Raw genomic sequence first — 21,695 nt, 5'->3', positions numbered from 1 at the left:
TTTAATGGGATTTTTTTTAAATGTCATTGCTCAAAAATAATAATGAATGTAACCCTAACCCGAATGAATGTGAATTAAGTTTTCTCGGACAAAAATGCATAATACAAAACAAAAACAATCATTTATTATTATAATAATAATAATTATTATAATTTTTAAAACTATATGAGCGGGACCTTTTTGGATCCCTGAAACTTTTCATGGGATTTTTTTTAATGTCATTGCTCAAAAATAATGAATCAAAATCAATAAGTATGTCTTCTATAACAAAACGGGCATAAAACAAACACAATGTATTTTAAAATATTAGTAAAAAAAACTTAAAACGAATTGAGCTCTTTTTTTATGTCCATCTATTCCTTTTTCTACCGCTTGTCCCTTTTGGGGGTTGCATTTCTCAAAAATAATAATGAATCCAACCCAATGTTAAGTAAGTTTTCTCGGACAAAAACTGAATAAAACAAAACAAAAAAAAAAAAAAAAAGTATAATTATTATTATGATTATTTTTAACACTTTATGAGCAGGACCTTTTTGGATCCTTGAGAACTTTAATGGGATTTTTCTCAATGTCATTGCTAAAAAAGTAATGAATAAGTATGTTTTCTATGACAAAAAGGCATAAAACAAACAAAATGTATTTTTAAAATATTCATTAAAAAACTTAAGGAAACTTAAGCGCTTTTTTTTATGTCCATTCATCCATTTTCTACCACTTGTCCCTTTTGGGGTCGCATTCCTCAAAAATAATAATGAATTTAACCCTAACCCGAATCAAAAGTACGTTTTCTCGGACAAAAACTGCATAAAACAAACCAAATTTATAATTATTATTATTTTTAACACTTTATGAGCGGGACCTTTTTGGATCCCTTTATAATTTTATTGGGATTTTTTTTTTCAATGTCATTGCTAAAAAATAATGAATCAAAATCAAAAGGTACGTTTTCTATGACAAAATGCGCGTAAAACAAACAAAATGTATTTTAAAATATTAATTAAAAAAACTTAAACTCTTTTGTTTTTTTGTATGTTCATCCATCCATTTTCTACCACTTGTCCCTTTTGGGGTGGCATTTCTCAAAAATAATAATGAATCTAACCCTAACCCGAATCAATGTGAAGTAAGTTTTCTCGGACAAAAGCTGCATAAAACAAAACAAAACTAAAAATTATTATTTATTATTATTATTATTATTTTCAACACTTTATTAGCGGGACCTTTTTGGATCCCTAAGAACTTTAATGCAAATTTTTTTAATGTCATTGCTCAAAAATAATGAATCGAAATCAATACGTACGTTTTCTATGACAAAAAGGGCATAAAAGAAACACAAATTAATTTTAAATATTAATTTAAAAAAACTTAAGCGCTTTTTTTTTTTTATGTCCATCCATCCATTTCTACCACTTGTCCCTTTTGGGGTCGCATTCCTCAAAAATAATAATGAATATAACCCTAACCCGAATCAATGTTAAGTACGTTTTCTCGGACAAAAACTGCATAAAACAAACCAAATTTATAATTATTATTATTTTTAACACTTTATGAGCGGGACGTTTTTGGATCCCTTTATAATTTTATTGGGATTTTTTTTTTTTAATTTCATTGCTCAAAAATAATGAATCATAATCAAAAAGGTACGTTTTCTATGACAAAATGAGCGTAAAACAAACAAATGTATTTTAAAATATTAATTAAAAAAACTTAAGCACATTTTATTTGTATGTTCATCCATCCATTTTCTACCACTTGTCCCTTTTGGGGTGGCATTTCTCAAAAATAATAATGAATCTAACCCTAACCCGAATCAATGTGAAGTAAGTTTTCTCAGACAAAAGCTGCATAAAATAAAACAAAACAAAACAAAAAATTATTATTTATAATTGTTATTATTATTTTTAACACTATGAGCGGGACCTTTTTGGATCCCTAAGAACTTTAATGGGATTTTTTTTTAATGTCATTGCTCAAAAATAATGAATCAAAATCAATAAGTATGTTTTCTATGACAAAAAGGGCATAAAACAAAACATTTATTTTAAAATATTTAAAAAACAAAACGCTCATGTCTGTTTTTTTAATGTCCATCCATCCATTTTCTACCGCTTGTCCCTTTGGGGGTCGCAATGCTCAAAAACAATAATGAATCTAACCCTAACCCGATCAATGTGAAGTAACTTTTCTCAAACAAAAACTGCATAAAACAAAAACAAACCAAAAAATATTTATAATTATAATTACTAGTATTATTATTATGTCCCGGGACCTTTTTGGATCCCTTTTTTTAATGTTATTGCTGTAAAATAATAGTCATTGATTAATGACTATTATTTTAATGACTATTGATTTATTTTGTGTGTTTTATGCCCTTTTTGTCATTAAAAAATACCTTAATCAACAAAAATCAATGATAATCAACAACTAAGTTTTTTATGATAAAAAGGGCATAAAACAAACACAAAATAAAAAGATCAGAAGCAGATTGATACAGCACTGAAAGTAAAAAAAATTTAAATATCTACAACTCATTTTTAACACTTTTTTGAAATGTCATTGCTCAAACATAATAATGAAAATCAACAACCATGTTTTCTATGAAAATAAAATGGCATAAAACAAACAAAATTAATTACAAAATGATAATAAATAAACAGATCTGAAGTAGATCGTTGGACTTAAGCGTTGAAAAAAAATGTGCAACTTATTTTTAACACTTTTATGAATGGGACCTTTTTAAATCCTTTTTTAATGTCATTGCTCAAAAATAATAATGAATCAAAATTAATGTTAATCAATGACTAAGTTTTTCATGACAAAAAGGGCATAGAACAAACAAAATAAAAAATAAGATCCGAAGTAAATCGATTAAACGCTGAAAGTAAAAAATAAATACATCTACAACCTATTTTTAACACTTTTATGAATGGGACCTTTTTGGATTCCTGGGAATTTTATTGAGATGTTTGTTTTAATATCATTGCTCAAAAATAACATTGAAAATCAATAACTGTTTTTCATGACAAAAACGGCATAAAACAAACAAAATTAATCACAAAATGATAATTAAAAAAAAACAAATAGATCTGATCTAGATGGATAGACTTAAGTGTTTAAAAAAAAAAATCTACAACTTATTTTTAACACTTTTATTAATGGGACCTTTTTGGATCCCTTTTTTAATGTCATTGCTCAAAAATATTAGACATTGATTTGTATTAATTATTATTTTTGAGCAATAACATCAAAAAAGGATCCAAAAACATAATATTCATAAAAGTGTTAAAAAGAAGTGTTAGATGTATTTTTTTTTTTTTTTTTTACATTCAGTGCTTAATCAATCTATTTCAGATCTTTTTATTTTGTATTTGTTTTATGCTCCTTTTGTCATAAAAAAAACTTAGTCATTAACATTGATTTTTATTGATTACGTTTTTTTTATGACAAAAAGGGCATAAAACAAATACAAAATAAAAAGATCAGAAGTAGATCGATTAAGCGCTGAATGTAAAAAAAAAAGAAAAGAAAAAGTAAAACTTATTTTTAACACTTTTTTGAATGGTACCTTTTTAAATAATGTTTTAATGTCATTGCTCAAAAATAATAATGAATCAAAATTAATGACATAGAACAAACAAATTAAAAAATATAATCTGAAGTAAATCGATGAAACGCTGAAAGTAAAAAAAATAAAAAATAAAAAATCTACAACTTATTTTTAACACTTTTATGAATGGGACCTTTTTGGATCCCCGGGAATTTTATTAGGATTTTTGTTTTAATATCATTGCTCAAAAATAACATTGAAAATAGATAACTATGTTTTTCATGACAAAAAAGGCATAAAACAAACAAAATTAATTACAAAATAATAATTAAAAAAACAAATAGATCTGATCTAGATGCATGGACTTAAGCGTTGAAAAAAAAAATCTACATCTTATTTTTAACACTTTTATTAATGGGACCTTTTTGGATCCCTTTTTTAATGTCATTGCTCAAAAATATTAGACATTGATTTGTATTAATTATTATTTTTGAGCAATAACATCAAAAAAAGGATCCATCCATCCATCCATTGCCTACCGCTTCCAAAAACATAATATTCATAAAAGTGTTAAAAAAAAGTGTTAGATGTATTTATCTATTTTTACATTCAGTGCTTAATCAATCTATTTCAGATCTTTTTATTTTGTATTTGTTTTATGCTCCTTCTGTCATAAAAAAAACTTAGTCATTAACATTGATTTCTATTGATTACGTTTTTTATATGACAAAAAGGGCATAAAACAAATACAAAATAAAAAGATCAGAAGTAGATCGATTAAGCGCTGAATGTAAAAAAAATAAAAATAAAAATAAAAAAAAGTAATACTTATTTGTAACAATTTTGGAAATGGGAACTTTTTGGATCGCTTTTTTAATGTCATTGCTCAAAAATAATTAAATTCAATGTTAATCAATGACTAAGTTTTTCATGACAAAAAGCGCATAAAACTAAATAAAAAAAAATCTGAAGTAAATCGATTAAGCACTGAAAGTAAAAACAAGACAAAATCTACATCTTTTTTTAACACTTTTTAGAATGGGACCTTTTTGGATCCCTGAGAATTTTGTAGGGATTTTTTTTTTTTTAATGTCATTGCTCAAAAATAATAATGACTATCAATAACTAGGTTTTCTATGACAAAAAAAGTCATAAAACAAACAAAATGATTACAAAATAAAATAAATAAAAAAAACAAATAGATCTGAAGTAAATGGATAGACTTAAGTGTTGAAAAAAAAAAATCTACAATTTTTTTAAACACTTGTATGAATGGGACCTTTTTAGATCCCATTTTTAATGTCGTTGCTCAAAAATAATAATTAATCAAAATCAATGTTAATCAATGACTAAGTTTTTCATGACAAAAAGGGTATAAACAAACAAAATAAAAAAACAAGATTTAAAGTAGATTGATTAAATGCTGAAAGTAAAAAAAAAAATACATATATATACTACAACTTATTTTTAACACTTTTTTGAATGGGACCTCTTTGGATCCCCGGAATTTTATTGGGATTTTTGTTTTAACATCATTGCTCCAAAAAATAATATAGAAAATCAATAAATATGTTTTCTATAACAAAAAATGCTTTAAACAAACAAAATTAATTACAAAATAAAATAAAAAAAACCCCAAATAGATCTAAAGTAGATGGATAGATTTATGCGTTGAAAAAAATTAAAAATCTACAACTTATTTTGTAACACTTTTATGAATGGGACCTTTTCAGATGCCTTTTTTAATGTCATTGCTCAAAAATAATAATTAATCAATGACTAAGTTTTTCATGAAAAAAAGGGCATAAAACCAAATAAAAAAAATAAAAAGAACTAAGTAGATTGATTAAGCGCTGAAAGTAAAAATAATCTACAACTTATTAACACTTTTATGAATGGGACCTTTTTGGATCCCTGAGAATTTTACTGGGATTTTTTTTATGTCATTGCTCATAAATAAATGACAATAAACCACCAGGTTTTCAATGACAAAAAAGTCATAAAAGAAACAAAATTAATTACAAAATAAAATAAAAATAAAAAACTCAAATAGATCTTAAGTAGATGGATAGACATAAGCGTTGGGAAAAAAATAAAAATCGACAACTTATTTTTAACACTTATGAATGGGACGTGAAGTGTGTGAAGTGAATTATATTTATATAGCGCTTTTCTCTAGTGACTCAAAGCGCTTTACATAGTGAAACCCAATATCTAAGTTCCATTTAAACCAGTGTGGGTGACACTGGGAGCACGTGGGTAAAGTGTCTTGCCCAAGGACACAACGGCAGTGACTAGGATGGCGGAAGCGGGAATCGAACCTGCAACCCTCAAGTTGCTGGCACGGCCACTCTACCAACCGAGCTATACGACCTTTTTAGATCCATTTTTAATGTAATTGTTCAAAAATAATTATTAATCAAAATCCATGACTAAGTTTCTCATGACAAAAATGGCATAAAACAAAATAAAAAAGTAAAAAGATCAGAAGTAGGTCGATTAAGCGCCTAAAGTAAAAAATAAATAAAATCTACAACATGTTTTTAACACTTTTATGAATGGGAACTTTTTGGATCTTTGAGAATTTTATTGGGATTTTTTTTTATAATGTAATTGTTGACAAATAACAAATGAAATCAAAGTTATGAATGATTGAGGTATTGAGGCTCTAATTACTTCACATCAAATATTCCACTTTTAATGTTTTTTTTTGGGGGGGGTGGGGGGGGGATATTGCATAGTTTGGGATTTTTGCCATAAAAAACAGGGTTTCTTAGACAAAAAGGGCAGTTGATCAGGAGATTTAAAAAAAAAAAAAGAAAAAAAAAAAGGCTTATTTTTGAACATTTTTTATAACTGAGACCCTTCTGGGTCCTTGGGACCAAACTTGAATGAGAAGGTTTGGACACACCTGGTGTGTTGATCCTGGGTGAAGTCCTCAAACACGTCTTGGAACAATCTGGACAATGGCCACTTTGGACAAAGCAAGCACGATCATGAGGGACACTTTGTACTGAAATGTGCGCCGTGGTCCGAGTCCCGGGTCTTTCTGGCCTCCTGGGTTAGGTGAGGAGAAGGATGCAGGAGAAGGGCAAGGCTACATACAAGTGGAAAGTGAGGATAGAGTCCACAGCACATCTTCCGGTCTTTTGAGTTCTGCTCAGTCCACGGCACATCTTCAGGTCTTGGAGCGAGCGCCTCCGTGTGGCACGTGAGCGCCCCGACAGGCCAGACCGGAGCCAAACAGATCTTTCTTCGAGGCGTGGGCAGACTTCACCTCTGGAAGGGTTTGCGCACCTTCTTCTTCCTCCTTGGGGGTTTGCCGCCCTCGGACCAGGGCTCGCCGGACTCGGGCCGATGGTGGGCCCCCGGCATGAAGAAAGAGGTCGGGCCCGGGGGAGGGGGGAAGGGGGGTGGCCCGGCACCGGGTGGGGCGTGGTGGGGTGGACCTGAGGGGAAGAAGGCCCCGTTGGCAGGCATGTCGCTGGGGGGTCCTCCCTTGAAGATGCGCTTGAAGAAGTCCTGCAGATCTGCCGGGTTGGCAGGACCGGGGACGGGGCCGGTGCCAGGGCCGTGCTCGGCGTGGGTCCTGGAAGGCAGAACGGGGGCGTAAACCGTCAATACACACTTGGACCGCGTACATGGTGGATCAAGGAGAAGAAATGACACTAATAATAAACATAACACTAATAATAAACTATCATTAGGACGGTTAAAGTTGACTACAAGTTCTTTAACAGCAATCCTTTTTGACCCTTGGCCCGTTCCGTAGCCTGGGTTAATGTAATGGAGCCCGGTTGCTGTAGAGCCGCAAGCGGGAAAATAGTGAGCAAAAATGTACATTATGGAAATACCAGGTCTAAAGTCATGACAGGAAAATTATATTTTACATGTAACATGGAGACCACCGGGAAGTGTTTATATGTAACATGGAGACCACCGGGAAGTGTTTAAATGTAACATGTAGACCATGTAATATGTAGACCACCAAGAAGTGTTTACATGTAACATGTAGACCACCAATAAGTGTTTACATGTAACATGTAGACCACCAGGAAGTGTATACATGTAACAAGCAGACCACCAGGAAGTGTTACAAGTAACATGTAGACCATGTAATATGTAGACCACCAAGAAGTGTTTACATGTAACATGTAGACCACCGGGAAGTGTTTACATGTAACATGGAGACCACCGGGAAGTGTTTACATGTAACATGGAGACCACCGGGAAGTGTTTATATGTAACATGGAGACCACCGGGAAGTGTTTAAATGTAACATATAGACCATGTAACATGTACACCACCAGGAAGTGTTTACATGTAACATGTAGACAACCAAGAAGTGTTTACATGTAACATGTAGACCACCAGGAAGTGTTTACATGTAACATGTAGACCACCAAAAAGTGTTTACATGTAACATGTAGACCACCAAGAAGTGTTTACATGTAACATGTAGACCACCAGGAAGTGTTTACATGTAACAAGCAGACCACCAAGAAGTGTTTACATGTAACATGTAGACCACCAAGAAGTGTTTACATGTAACATGTAGACCACCAAGAAGTGTTTACATGTAACATGTAGACCACCAAGAAGTGTTTACATGTAACATGTAGACCACCAAGGAGTGTTTACATGTAACATGTAGTCCACCAAGGAGTGTTTACATGTAACATGTAGTCCACCAGGAAGTGTTTACATGTAACATGTAGACCACCAGGAAGTGTTTACATGTAACATGTAGACCACCAGAAAGTGTTTACATGTAACATGTAGACCACCAGAAAGTATTTACATGTAACATGTAGACCACCAGGAAGTGTTTACATGTAACATGTAGACCACCAGGAAGTGTTTACATGTAACATGTAGACCACCAGGAAGTGTTTACATGTAACATGTAGACCACCAGGAAGTGTTTACATGTAACATGTAGACCACCAGGAAGTGTTTACATGTAACATGTAGACCACCAGGAAGTGTTTACATGTAACATGTAGACCACCAGGAAGTGTTTACATGTAACATGTAGACCACCATGAAGTGTTTACATGTAACATGTAGACCACCATGAAGTGTTTACATGTAGACCACCAGGAAGTGTTTACATGCAGACCACCAGGAAGTGTTTACATGTAGACCACCAGGAAGTGTTTACATGTAACATGTAGACCACCAGGAAATGTTTACATGTAACATGTAGACCACCAGGAAGTGTTTACATGTAGACCACCAGGAAGTGTTTACATTTAACATGTAGACCACCAGGAAGTGTTTACATGTAGACCACCAGAAAGTGTTTACATGTAGACCACCAGAAAGTGTTTACATGTAGACCACCAGAAAGTGTTTACATGTAGACCACCAGAAAGTGTTTACTTGTAACATGTAGACCACCAGGAAGTGCTTACATGTAACATGTAGACCACCAGGAAGTGTTTACATGTAACATGTAGACCACCAAGAACTGTTTACATGTCACATGTAGACCCCCAGGAAGTTTTTACATGTAACATGTAGACCGCCAAGAAGTGTTTACATGTAACATGTAGACCACCAAGAAGTGTTTACAAGTAACATGTAGACCACCAGGAAGTGTTTACATGTAACATGTAGACCACCAGGAAGTGTTTACATGTAACAAGTAGACCACCAAGAAGTGTTTACATGTAACATGTAGACCACCAGGAAGTGTTTACATGTAACAAGTAGACCACCAAGAAGTGTTTACATGTAACAAGTAAACCACCAAGAAGTGTTTACATGTAACATGTAGACCACCCGGAAGTGTTTACATGTAACATGTAGACCACCAGAAAGTGTTTACATGTAACATGTAGACCACCAAAAAGTGTTTACATGTAACATGTAGACCACCAGAAAGTATTTACATGTAACATGTAGACCACCAGGCAGTATTTACATGTTACATGTAGACCACCAGGAATTGTTTACATCTATCATGATGACCAGAAATAATCCTAAACTGACAAATTTGACATATTTTTCCATCTATTCAGCCATCCATTTTCTACTGCTTGTCCCTTTTGGGGTGGCGCCGATATATTTCATTAATGTTATTTGTCCTTACTGGAAATGGCGTCATGGCCGTAAGAATACGGGACAATATTGAGCGGGGTCACCTGTGTCTGGTGGCACTGCTGTGGTTCTTGGCCCCGAAGGAGATGTGGTAGGGCACGCGGTGTGTGTCTGGAGAGATGACGATCCTTTGGCAACCCGCCCACTCTGGAACCAAAGACGGAACAATGAACCTGGACACCCCAGACCTTCACCTGGACTTTGTCCTCACCTGTGATGTCAAAGACCTTGCCATCGATGCAGGCAAAGTACGTGATACGCAATCCCAGCATGCTAGACTCCGCCCACAGGTCCCCCTCCTCGGCACTATGGCGGCGACTACATTCGGCGCAGAAGCGGGCCTCGGCGGGTTCGCGGTCCATCTCAAAGCGCCTGAGAGAGGGGGAAGGAGAGACGGGGAGTGAAGGTAGTGGCCGCAACGGGTCAGACGGGGGAGGTGTGCACACCCACTTGTGCTTCCCTTCACACTTGGTACACATCATGGTGTTCATGGCGTCCTTCAGGTCGTCCTGCAGCTTGGTGAGGAACTCGTTCATGGACTTGGAGAGCTCAGTCGCTGCCATGCGCTTCCTGTGACGGCACAAGGCAGATTAGGGTTGTACGGTATACCCGTACTAGTAGAGTATAGCATTAAGAATCAATCAAAATCTGTTTGAAAAGTACTAGTTCCCCATTTTTTAAATTATTATTTTTTTAACAGGCATGACGGCGCGTCGTTAAGTTATGACATTGCTGGTTTTAAGAGCAGAGGAGCATGTTCAGCAGCGCACACACACACAGAGTACTTGCAAGCAGACACAGTGTGAAGACATAAAAGGGAGAACGGACACGTTTTGTCTTAAAAAGTAAAGATAATGGTTAAGTTATTACACTGAAACACCCTCAGGTAGAGGTGCCTTAAGACTAACCTGTTTTGGGTACTTCTAAATCATTAATCTGGCATCCATGCTGACAAATAAAGTGAGTTACTTACAAGTACCATTATCACTGGAGGACGAGAAATAGCTAAATATGCTTCCCTCCACACCGTAGGAGGCTACAATAGCTAACTGATAACAAGCTACCGTATTTCCTTGAATTGCCGCCGTGGCGCTAATTAATTTAAAACCTCTTCTCACTCCAGCACTTACCAAAGGCATGCAGTAAAAAATTGAATGTGATGTAAACTCGGACCTTAAATCCTACTGAATAGCTCTTAATCTTCTTCCCTTTATGCGATTTCAAATTACCGGTATTGAAATCAGCCTCGTCCATTTTGAAAATGATGACAGGGGAAGTGTCACTCCTGATGTCACGAGTTTGACCCGGCGGTAATACTAAGCATGCGCTAAATATTTTGCGAAGCGAGTTTGACCCGGCAGTAATTCAAGGCAGGCGCTTACTATATGTCCTGGGGCAATTCAAGGAAATACGGTATTGCTCTTGAATGTAAACAAATGCCATGGGTGGATCTACACATGACATCCACTGTAATGATACCAAGTACAAGAGCGTATCTAGTCGATACTATGATTACGTCTATATTTTTTTTTTATCATCACAAAATGTTTTTCCTTTTTTAAGACTCATATTATGTTAATAAACTCAGGAAATATGTCCCTGGACACATAAAGACTTTGAATATAACCAATGTTTGATCCTGTAACTACTTGGTATCGGATCGATACTAAATGTGTGGTATCATCCAAAACGAATGGAAAGTATCAAAGAGAAGAATAAGTGATGATTACATTTTAACAGAAGTGTAGATAGAACATGTTAAAACAGAAAATAACCAGATAAATTTGAATATGACCAATGTTTGATTCTGTAACCACTTGGTATCGGATCGATACCTAAATTTGTGGTATCATCCAAAACTAATGTAAAGTATCAAAGAAGAAAAGAATAGGTGATATTTAAATTTTAACAGAAGTGTAGATGGAACATGTTAAAAAAGAAAATAAACAGTAAATTAAAAAGTGGGTTAATAATCCATTTTTACAGTTTGTCCCTCTTAATGTTGACAAAACAATAGAATGTAAACAACAATATGTTACTGCATACGTCAGCAGAGTAATTAGGAGTCTTTGTGTGTTTAATTACTACTAAAAGACAAATTGTCTAGGTTGGTCACTATTTTATTAAAGGACAAAATTACAATAATAAATATTTCATGTACCCTAACATTTTTTGTTAAAATAAAGCCAATATTTCCATTTTTTGTGGTCTCCTTCATTTAGAAAAGTATCGAAATTCATTTAGGTACTGGTACCAAAATATTGGTATCGGGACAACCTTGCGTGTGTCCTTCGAGCTCAGAAAGTTTCCACCTATTGACTTTCTACGGCTTTTTTGCACCGCTTTTTTTAAATCATTGTTTTGTGCCAATTCCAGAAGGACATGAGAAGAAGCAATACATCAAACAGGAAGTGTGGGCACGCTCGCATTCTTATGAGCTGTGCGAACATTATTCCACCTTTTACTATTGACTGTGCTGCAAAAAAAATCGTATTTGTAAAATATTGCTTTTAAAAGAATAGTAGTAGTGAAATGTGTTTTGTGTCTGTGATTGTTTGTACATTGACGTTACATCCATGATGTCGTTCACAACCAGTATTCTTCTTCCAAACACGACAAGTTGAGTTTATACCAAAAAGTTCTATTTTGGTTTCATCTGACCACATGACATTCTCCTAATCCTCTGCTGTATCATCCATGTATCCATTTTGGTATAAACTCAACTCGTCGTGTTTGGAGGAAGAGGAATGCTGAGTTGCATCCCAAGAACACCATACCTACTGTGAAGCATGGGGGTGGAAACATCATGCTTTTAGACTGTTTTTCCTGCTAAGGGGACAGGACGATTGATCCGTGTTAAGGAAAGAATGAATGGGGCCATGTATCGTGAGATTCTGAGCCAAAACCTCCTTCCATCAGTGAGAGCTTTGAATGGTTGACTAAATACTTATTTTCCACCATAATATACAAATAAATTCTTTAGAATTCCTACAATGTGAATTCCTGGATTTTTTTGTTCACATTCTGTCTCTCACAGTTGAAGTGTACCTATGATGAAAATTACAGACCTCTGTCATCATTTTAAGTGGGAGAACTTGCACAATCGGTGGCTGACTAAATACTTTTTTGCCCCACTGTATGTATATATCGCGGGTTTGTCTCTGTGCGATATAGAAAATGACTATATCGTGATATTCGTGTATACGTTCTCACGCAGTTGCTTTTAGCTGCGGGCATTACACTACAGGCTCTTCTCACTCTCTTGTCTCTCCTTCTCACAGAGACATAAAACAAGTGCACCTTCTTACATACGTTACATACGTATACGCCCTCGCAGAGCAGAGCGGTAACGGCATGGGTGACGTTAGCTGTGGTGCGAGCGGTAATACGAGAGAAAGGTGAGAATCTGGTAACAAATGAAGGGAGAATTAATTCCCAAGAAAAACAGCAGGGGGTACTTCGTCTGGCGGTGGTTTGGCTTCAAGCGGGAATATGTCGAACAGACAATCGTAATATATCAAGTGTGGGGCAAAAGCGTTGCTACAAAAAGTAGCATTACTGCTAATACGTAGCATCATTTGAAAAGTCACCCGCTAAAAAATGAAGAGTGCTTGAAACCCTGCATGTCAACATGCCACACCAAAAAAATCCAGAGACAACCATTTCCAGATCAACACCGCATGAAAGAAATATTTAACAACAAAAGGAGACAATGTCCGCAGGAACCTACCACTTAGCGAAGGACATACACTATTTGATTTCCTATTATGCAGCTAATTTTTATTTGACAGTCATTGATATATCTTGTGTGACATCATGCAGAAAAGTGCACCTTATTTGTTTTAATCTATTGTAGTGGCGTTCTGTACAAAAAGTGCACTTTCATTTAATGTTGTTTTGATATGTCATCTTAGTGACATCATGCACAAAAGTGCACTCACAGCTTGTTTTAAAATGTCTCTGACAATCTTGCACTTATTTTTTGGAAATGACATGAATGTTTGTGCCACTGCTTAAAGGGGAACATTATCACCAAACCTATGTAAGCGTCAATATATACCTTGATGTTGCAGAAAAAAAGACCATGTATTTTTTTAACCGATTTCCGAACTCTAAATGGGTGAATTTTGGCGAATTAAGCGCCTTTCTGTTTATCGGTCTTGTAGCGATGACGTCAGAACGTGACGTCACCGAGGTAACACACCCGCCATTTTCATTTTCACATTACAAACACCGGGTCTCAGCTGTTATTTTCCGTTTTTTCGACTATATTTTGGAACCTTGGAGACATCATGCCTCGTCGGTGTGTTGTCGGAGGGTGTAACAACACTAACAGGGAGGGATTCAAGTTGCACCACTGGCAAGAAATCTGCCGCCAGACCCCCCTTGAATGTGCCAGAGTGTCTGCACATTTTACCGACGATGCTAAGACAGACATGGCACAGAGATGTATGGATGACCTGCAGATGCATTTGCAACGATTAAGTCAACGAAATCACAAAGGTGAGTTTTGTTGATGTTGTTGACTTATGTGCTAATCAGACATATTTGGTCGCAGCATGACTGCCAGCTAATCGATGCGAACATGCTATTTAAGCTAGCTGTATGTACATTTGAAACTAGATACCCACATTTAATGCAAAACAGACACTTACCAATCGACGGATTTAAGTTGCTCCAGTGTCACAAGATGCGAAAGTCCTGATCGTTTGGTCCGCACATTTTACCGGCGATGCTAATAAGGCAGACATGCTATGGGCCACTTCATTAGGTACACCCATGCTATGGCCGAATAGCGTCAATAGCTATTCGCTCAATAGCTTCAGTTTCTTATTCAATTTCGTTTTCGCTATCTGACTCCATACTCCGATCATCTGTTTCAATACATGCGTAATCTGTTGAATCGCTTAAAACGCTGAAATCCGAGTCTGAATCCGAGCTAATGTCGCTATATCTTGCTGTGGTAACCGTCATGTTGTTTGTATTGGCAGCACTGTATGACATCACAGGGAAATTGACAGTCGCATCGCAAATAGCGAAAATCAAGAACTTTAAAGCTTTTTTTAGGGATATTCCGGGAGGTGTACTTTTTTTTTTTTTTTAAATCGAAAAATAAAACAAGAAACTGCGAACTGATATTTATTGTTTTTAACCCTTTTGAAATTGTGATAATGTTCTCCTTTAATAACGGTTTAATAAATACACTTTTGGTCAATTGACTTGTGATTTCCCTCTCTGCATGAAAGTTTAAAAGCAGCATATATTAATGCAGTATGAAGAAGAATGTTTTAATGTAGACAAATAGAATCATCATACTGCTGTGATTATATGCATCAAGTCTTCATTCAAGGCTAAGGCAAAATATGGAGATATATATCGTGTCTCGTGACATGGCCTAAAAAATATCGAGATATCAATAAAAGACCATATCGCCCTGCCCTACAACAAACAGCAAAATATGAACGCGAAAAATGAAAAGCCCACCTGCAATCTGATATATCACTAAGCTTTAGAACTTTGTTGTAAAAATCTCCTTCCGCCTCTGTCTCGACACCCACATTTCAGGCTGGCCGCTTTGGAAACACTCTGTTGAAACGCTCCCCACCCACACTGCTTGATGCCTCGTCTGAGCTGCTGTGACGTAAATTACCATAGTAACTAATATATCATACCAAAGCGCAGATTCCCACCATTGGAATACTTTGAATGGCTTAAGATTTACGGTAAATCTACGGTACCTACTTAGTGGCTAGGGTGTCCGCCCTGAGATCGGTAGGTTGGGAGTTCAAACCCCGGCCGAGTCATACCAAAGACTATAAGAATGGGACCCATTTTCTCCCTGCTTAGCACTCAGCATCAAGGGTTGGAATTGGGGGTTAAATCACCATAAATGATTCCCGGGCGTGGCACCGCTAATACCCACTGCGCCCCTCACTTCCCAGGGGGGATCAAGGGGATGGGTCGAATGCAGAGGACAAATTTCACCACACCAAGTGTGTGTGTGTTACAATCATTGGTACTTTAACTTTAATTTGTAAACATCCCTGCACATCATAATGGCAGCTACAGTTTCCATCTTAAAGAACTAAAAAATAATTTGGGAATGAAAAGCTTAACGCATCTGGCTCCTGGGTCTTAATTTGCCCAGGTCTGGTCTAAAGTATATTAAAATAAACATAATAAAAAGGCATGATGCCACCAAGTCAGCTCTGGATACTTTTTTCAGGCTTCTGATTGGACAAAAAGTGCATGACAGCAGGTATACGTTTGTGTGTAGTTAGACAGTTTTGAAACATTTGTGTGGATGGAGATTAAACCCCAAATATTATATTTTTGAAACTCCGTGTTAGTGTGGACATGGCCTTAGTCATTTATATGGTTAAATTGCCCGGGTTTTTAAACATTCATTTGCGGATCAAAGTATACCGTATTTTCGGACTACAAGTCACAGTTTTTTCATAGTTTGGCCAGGGGTGCGACATATACTCCGGAGCGATTTATGTGTGAAATTATTAACACATTACCATAAAATATTAAATAATATTATTTATATCAGTCGCAAAATAAACTAACAAAATGTCAGCAATCGTCACACACACGTCAACAAATATGAATTCGGCAGTGAAGGGTCATGGCAGAAGTGCATTGTGGGTCATGGAATGCTAACTCCTATAGGCTTTATGCTACTGCCGTAGCTATTAAAGTGGATAATTTCATCGTTGGCGGTAACTTATAAAAACTGAGAAGGGCTGAACAAAAATTGGACCGAAAAGGAAATCATATACTGCAGATTACAAGCTGGACGTAGTGAAATATGAAGCAGAAAACGACAAGAGGAAGCGGCGCATACCTTTGGAGTTGGCAGAGTGGTTTAGAAGCGACATCGAGGAGGATTTCATTGGATTTATCGATTAGGAGTGACAGATTGTTTGGTAAACATATATCATGTTCTATATGTTATAGTTATTAGAATGACTCTTACCATAATATGTTACGTTAACACACCAGGCACTTTCTCAGTTGGTTATTTATGCGTTATATAAGGTACACTTATTCAGCCTGTTGTTCACTATTCTTTAATTATTTTAAATTGCCTTTCAAATGTCTATTCTTGGTAGGTGTGTAACGGTACTTGTATTTGTATTGAACCGTTTCGGTACGGGGGTTTCGGTTCGGTGCGGAGGAATACCGAACGAGTTCAACACGTACATATGAAGTAGCCGCCTATGCTAAAGTCTTAACAAGCTGCTCCGCTCCGTTCTGCCTCTGTCTGTACACAGCACCCTGCATTGTCCCGACCACACAACCATCTGATTGGTTACATACAAAGCCAATCAGCAATGCGTATTCAGAGCGCAAGTCGTCAGGGCTTCAGTGTCGATGTCGAGCAGGTAGGTCTTTAGCAGGGGGGCACGGACTCTCCCCAAATTATATTCCAAGTCAACTACTTTCTAAACATCACTATGAGCCCGTTGACCTTCTAGAAACAAACTGCAGCTCAGCTCACTCGCAGTCCTGGCTTTAGGTGAAGGCTAATTAGCTTTTAGCGAAACGTTAACTCATTTTGCGGTGTGTGTGTGTTACGGACAGTGTTGATTGAGGTGTGTTGAAGCAGCAAAAAAGGACATTATATTAAATGAAGAGTTTCTGTCTGTGATAGTTTATAAAATAATTTAAGTGCATCATAAAGCCTACATAAACTCCATGGTGGTCAGGGATGAATTTTCAGCTATAGTTACATGAATCAGTAATGTAGCAGCCTGGTTTTGAATGGCAGGGTCCATGCTATCACATGTTGATAAAAATATAACATTTACATACATAATAAAAATTAACTACAGGCTTCCCCAATGCTGTAATAAATTAAGCATGATGAGTTGAAACTGTTTAATGTTGCACTTTTTTTATATGTAGAAGAAAAGTTGTGTCATTTTATTTAATCAAAGCAACAATTTGAGGCAGTTTAATGTGGATTAATGTGGGCAGAATTGTTATAGTGTTCCCAATGTTAAAAGGATCAAGCCATTGTTTACAAATTTGGTAAATAAATACCCAAAAAATTAATATTTTGTTGTTTTCTTACTGTACCGAAAATGAACCGAACCATGACCTTTAAACCGGGGTACCTACCGAACCGAAATTTCTGTGTACCGTTACACCCCTAATTCTTGGTGTTGGATTTTATCCCAAAAATTTCCCCCAAAATGTCACTTATACTCCAGTGCGACTTATATATGGTTTTTTTCCTTCATTATGCATTTTCGGCCGGTGCGACATATACTCCGCAGCGACTTATTCTCCGAAAAATACTGTAATTTCCAAGTTTTTTCAATGAAGTATCAATAAAAATAGGATCCTAACAAAATGTGTGGAACGCTCGGCTCAGCTGCAGGTACTCGCTGGTAGTCCTGCCTGAAGCCTGCACTGAATTGCAAGACGATCAGGAGAACCGAAACAAGCTCGCTGTTTCCGGTGTTCTCAAAGGGGGCTCGCATCCCTATTTTTTTTTTTTTTTTAGGCCCATCTGCCATAAGGTCGCAAACTCCAAAACGCAATGCGGCGAGTGTTTCAAAATAGTTCTAAAATCCAGCCAGCCCCCCCGGAATAGATGATATTCAACATTAGCAATTCCCCTGTATTTTGTCTACTACTACTATAGTGTACTCACAACTCATACTCTCTTCGTGTTTCTGAGTTACTGACAATATCCCAGGCCGCCCGCAGTACTTTGAAGGCCTCTCCGGCTCGTGGGTGTTTGTTCTTGTCTGGATGGACCTAAACAAACAGGATCGGAGAAGAGGATAGTGTGAGTAAACGAGACAAATCACTTAGTCATCTCATCCAGGCAATCAATGAAAATATTTCAAAAGCCATTACCTGGACAGCCAGCTGCCTGTAAGCCTTCTTCAGCTCGGCCTCGCTGGCGTGGACCTCCACGCCCAAAACTGTGAAGGGATCGAGCTCTTCCTCGGGGACCTCGGCCAGGGCGAGCAGTCTCTCCAGCTCCTGTCCCGGCGGGCCTCTCCCTGCTCTCCCCGGTGACTCAAAGTCGGATGCCTGCGCGTGACCACGTCTCTTGAAGAGGTTTCCTACTCTCTCCACCAAGAGCAGCACCCTCTTCCACAGACGTGAATCCTGAAAGGCTGTCCAATACCGTTTCCCTCTCTCTCCACCGACCCGGACCAGGACCCTTTTGGCCCGCTGGGACCCGAGCATGAGCAAAGCGCAGAAAAGTCTGAGCGTGGACGAGGCGGCTTGTTTAGTCCACTTCAGGAACCGAACGGCTCTGTCCACCACCTGCGCGACCGTGCATTTTGTCCATTTCAAAGTCCGACCGGCGTCGTCCTTCATTCCCGGGATGTCCGTGATCTTCACAAAGAGCCGCTGTCCCAAGCTGTAGAGCGCCAAGCCCCCGGCCTCCACGCCCACGCCACAATTGTGAGTCAACATGACGATAATCTCGATCATCATGTGGACACAGGAGATGCACCACACGCTGACAGACTCCGACAGCACCTCCTTCAAGGCGAAGACCAGCTGTCTGCCCGTCCGCCTGCGTCCTCGGTTCAGCTGATGGTGGTGGTTGCGCCTGCGGGTCTGCTTGTGCCTGCCGCCGCTCGGCGCAAAGTTGCCTTTTTGGAAGGAGGTGGCCGTGAAAGCACTTTGGTTGCTCTGCTCTGAAATCGATCCGCCGCTCCTGGGTTTGCATTTCCTCCCCGCTCCCAAGTTCCTCCAGCCCGACTCGCCGTTCATGTGCTGCTCCTTCGCGGATTCGTCCTCCTCTTGGTTTATGAGCTGGGAGTTCTCCTGGCCTTGGTGTTCCGTTCCGTCTGAAAGGTCCCCGGTGTCACTTCTGCCCTCCAGGGAGCCACAGCACTCCACGTCACCGATTCCAGAGTCCTGCGGCTTGGCCGGGATGTCCTGAGCGTTGGTTTTGCACTCGCCGCCGTCTTCCGTCTCTCTCGCCTCCCAGCGACCGGACCTATTCGTCGACTCACCATCAGACAGCTCCTCGTCGGAATCCGGAAGGGCGTCTATCTCCTTCTCAGCCGCCACTCTCTCCATCTTCCGATCTCTTATTTCGGAACAGTCCAAACAGATTTCCGTGGGAGATGATCTCCTAAAGCCATAATCTGTTGCAATATTGTCCCCAGACTCCCACTCGAATGTGAGACTGGGGGCTTCTGAGACTTTGTCTAAGGTCCACCATATCAGCAGCTGAGTCAGGCTTCTTAAGCACGTCTCATCATGCAGAAAGGAGATCTGAAAAGCAACACGATAAATGAAAGCACAAGCAGATACAATTGCTGGACACTCCATTAGGTACACTAGCCTTAGCGATAAATACTTTATTTTTCGAACTATAAGGCGCACTAAATTCCTTTCATTTTCTTAAAACTCGACAGTGCACTTAAATCCTGGTGCGCCTAATGTACAGAATCATTTTGGTTGTACTTACCGACCTCAAAGCTATTTTATTTGGTACATGGTGTAATAAGTGTGACCAGTAGATGGCAGTCACAGATAAGAGATACGTGAAGACTGTAATATGACTCAAGTAAACAACACCAAAATGGTATATGTTCCACTGAAAATATAGAACATTACACACGGCGTTCAAAAATCGATCAAAATGTTTAATACGACTTTGGTGAGCTATGAAGCCGCACCGCTTGATGGATTGTACTGTGCTTCAACATACGAGTATTACTATGGTGTGTGTGTATAAGGTTTGTTTCGAAAAATTATGCAAAAGCAACTTTTCCTATCTTCTGGTACCTGCTGATCGGTCTTTTGGATCTGCATAAGTCCTGAAAATTTGCGCAAATCCACCATTGTAGTCCGTGGCGAAGCCATAGTCGATAAGCTTCTTTTTTTTCTCCATCTTCTTGTGATTAGACATTCATTCACCGCTGTTGCATTTCTAATATAGTGTAAAGTTCTTACTTATATCTGTCAGTAAACTCGCCATTAAAGTACTAAAACATACCGGTGTAGTGAGTTTACATTATTCACCCAAGGAATTTTAGTAATTAGAGAGTTCCGGTCGGACGTTTTTCTACGGGACACTTTTCCGGCGTTGTTGCACTAGTGAGCCACGGATGAAGAGATGCTGCTCCGTTATTGATTGAAGTACCTATTCAGTGGCCAAGTGAGTTCAAACCCCGGCCGAGTCATACCAAAGACTATAAGAATGGGACCCATTATATCCCTGCTTGGCACTCAGCATCAAGGGTTGGAATTGGGGGGTTGAATCACCAAAAATTATTCCCGGGCGCGGCACCACTGCTGCCCACTGCTCTCCTCACCTCCCATGGGGTGGAACAAGGGGATGGGTCAAATGCAGAGGACATATTTCACCACACCTAGTGTGTGTGTGAAAGTTAAAGTACCAATGATTGGTACTTACCAATCATTGTTACTTTAACTATAACTTAAGTAAAGTCTGAATGTCATTAAAACAGTTAGCGCCATCTTTTGACACTTCTTCCACTACTGTCCTTGCACGCTACACGGCTACAATAAAGATGACGGAGTAAAGACACTGTCGAAGGTGCGCCACGTAAGTAAGACCGCCCACAAATGGCTCATCCGGAAGAGACTGTCAAAAAGCGTCTTGAAGATGATGTGTAAAACATCATCAATGCAACATTTTGACCATAGAACCACCATTACATGTAATGTAGACCACAAGGAAGTCTTTTACATTTAGAAAAAACAACAACAATATGACCCCGTTAAAGCGGCCTATAATCCCAGTGCGCCTTGAAATGATTAACGTGGACCCCGACTTAAACAAGTAGAAAAACTTATTCGGGTGTTACCATTTAGTGGTCAATTGTACGGAATATGTACTGAACTGTGCAATCTACTAATACAAGTATCAATCAATCAATCAAAAGCCTTATGTATGAAAAAAAGATCAAAAATAAATCATTCATCAGCAGTGCGACTTAAAATCCAGTGCGTCCAATGGTCCGGAAAGTACGGTATATATATATAAAAAAAAAAATATATATATATATATATATATATATATAAA

At 37.9% G+C, this 21,695-nt stretch overlaps 1 protein-coding gene across 3 annotated transcripts in view; it reads right to left on the bottom strand.

The window, feature by feature from the left end:
• Positions 1-21,695, bottom strand: part of dnajc14 (DnaJ (Hsp40) homolog, subfamily C, member 14) — a 34,845-nt gene that overhangs the window by 1,755 nt on the left and 11,395 nt on the right. For 2 of the 3 annotated variants that reach the window (XM_061922555.1, XM_061922556.1), the window contains exons 2-7: positions 18,530-19,915; positions 18,321-18,427; positions 10,103-10,222; positions 9,864-10,024; positions 9,697-9,799; positions 1-7,136 (exon numbers count right to left, since the gene is read on the bottom strand). The exon at positions 1-7,136 is cut by the window's left edge and continues 1,755 nt beyond it. In XM_061922555.1, the coding sequence (XP_061778539.1) occupies positions 6,821-7,136; positions 9,697-9,799; positions 9,864-10,024; positions 10,103-10,222; positions 18,321-18,427; positions 18,530-19,717 (1,995 nt within the window). In that variant the 5' untranslated portion in view covers positions 19,718-19,915 and the 3' untranslated portion in view covers positions 1-6,820. The remainder of the gene's footprint in view (positions 7,137-9,696; positions 9,800-9,863; positions 10,025-10,102; positions 10,223-18,320; positions 18,428-18,529; positions 19,916-21,695) is intronic. The other variant, XR_009810003.1, reaches the window with a different exon arrangement.

The sequence above is a fragment of the Nerophis ophidion genome, linkage group LG16, assembly GCF_033978795.1.
Source record: "Nerophis ophidion isolate RoL-2023_Sa linkage group LG16, RoL_Noph_v1.0, whole genome shotgun sequence".
In the NCBI taxonomy this organism is placed as follows: Eukaryota; Metazoa; Chordata; class Actinopteri; order Syngnathiformes; family Syngnathidae; genus Nerophis; species Nerophis ophidion.
This window is presented reverse-complemented; position numbering and strand designations above follow the sequence as displayed.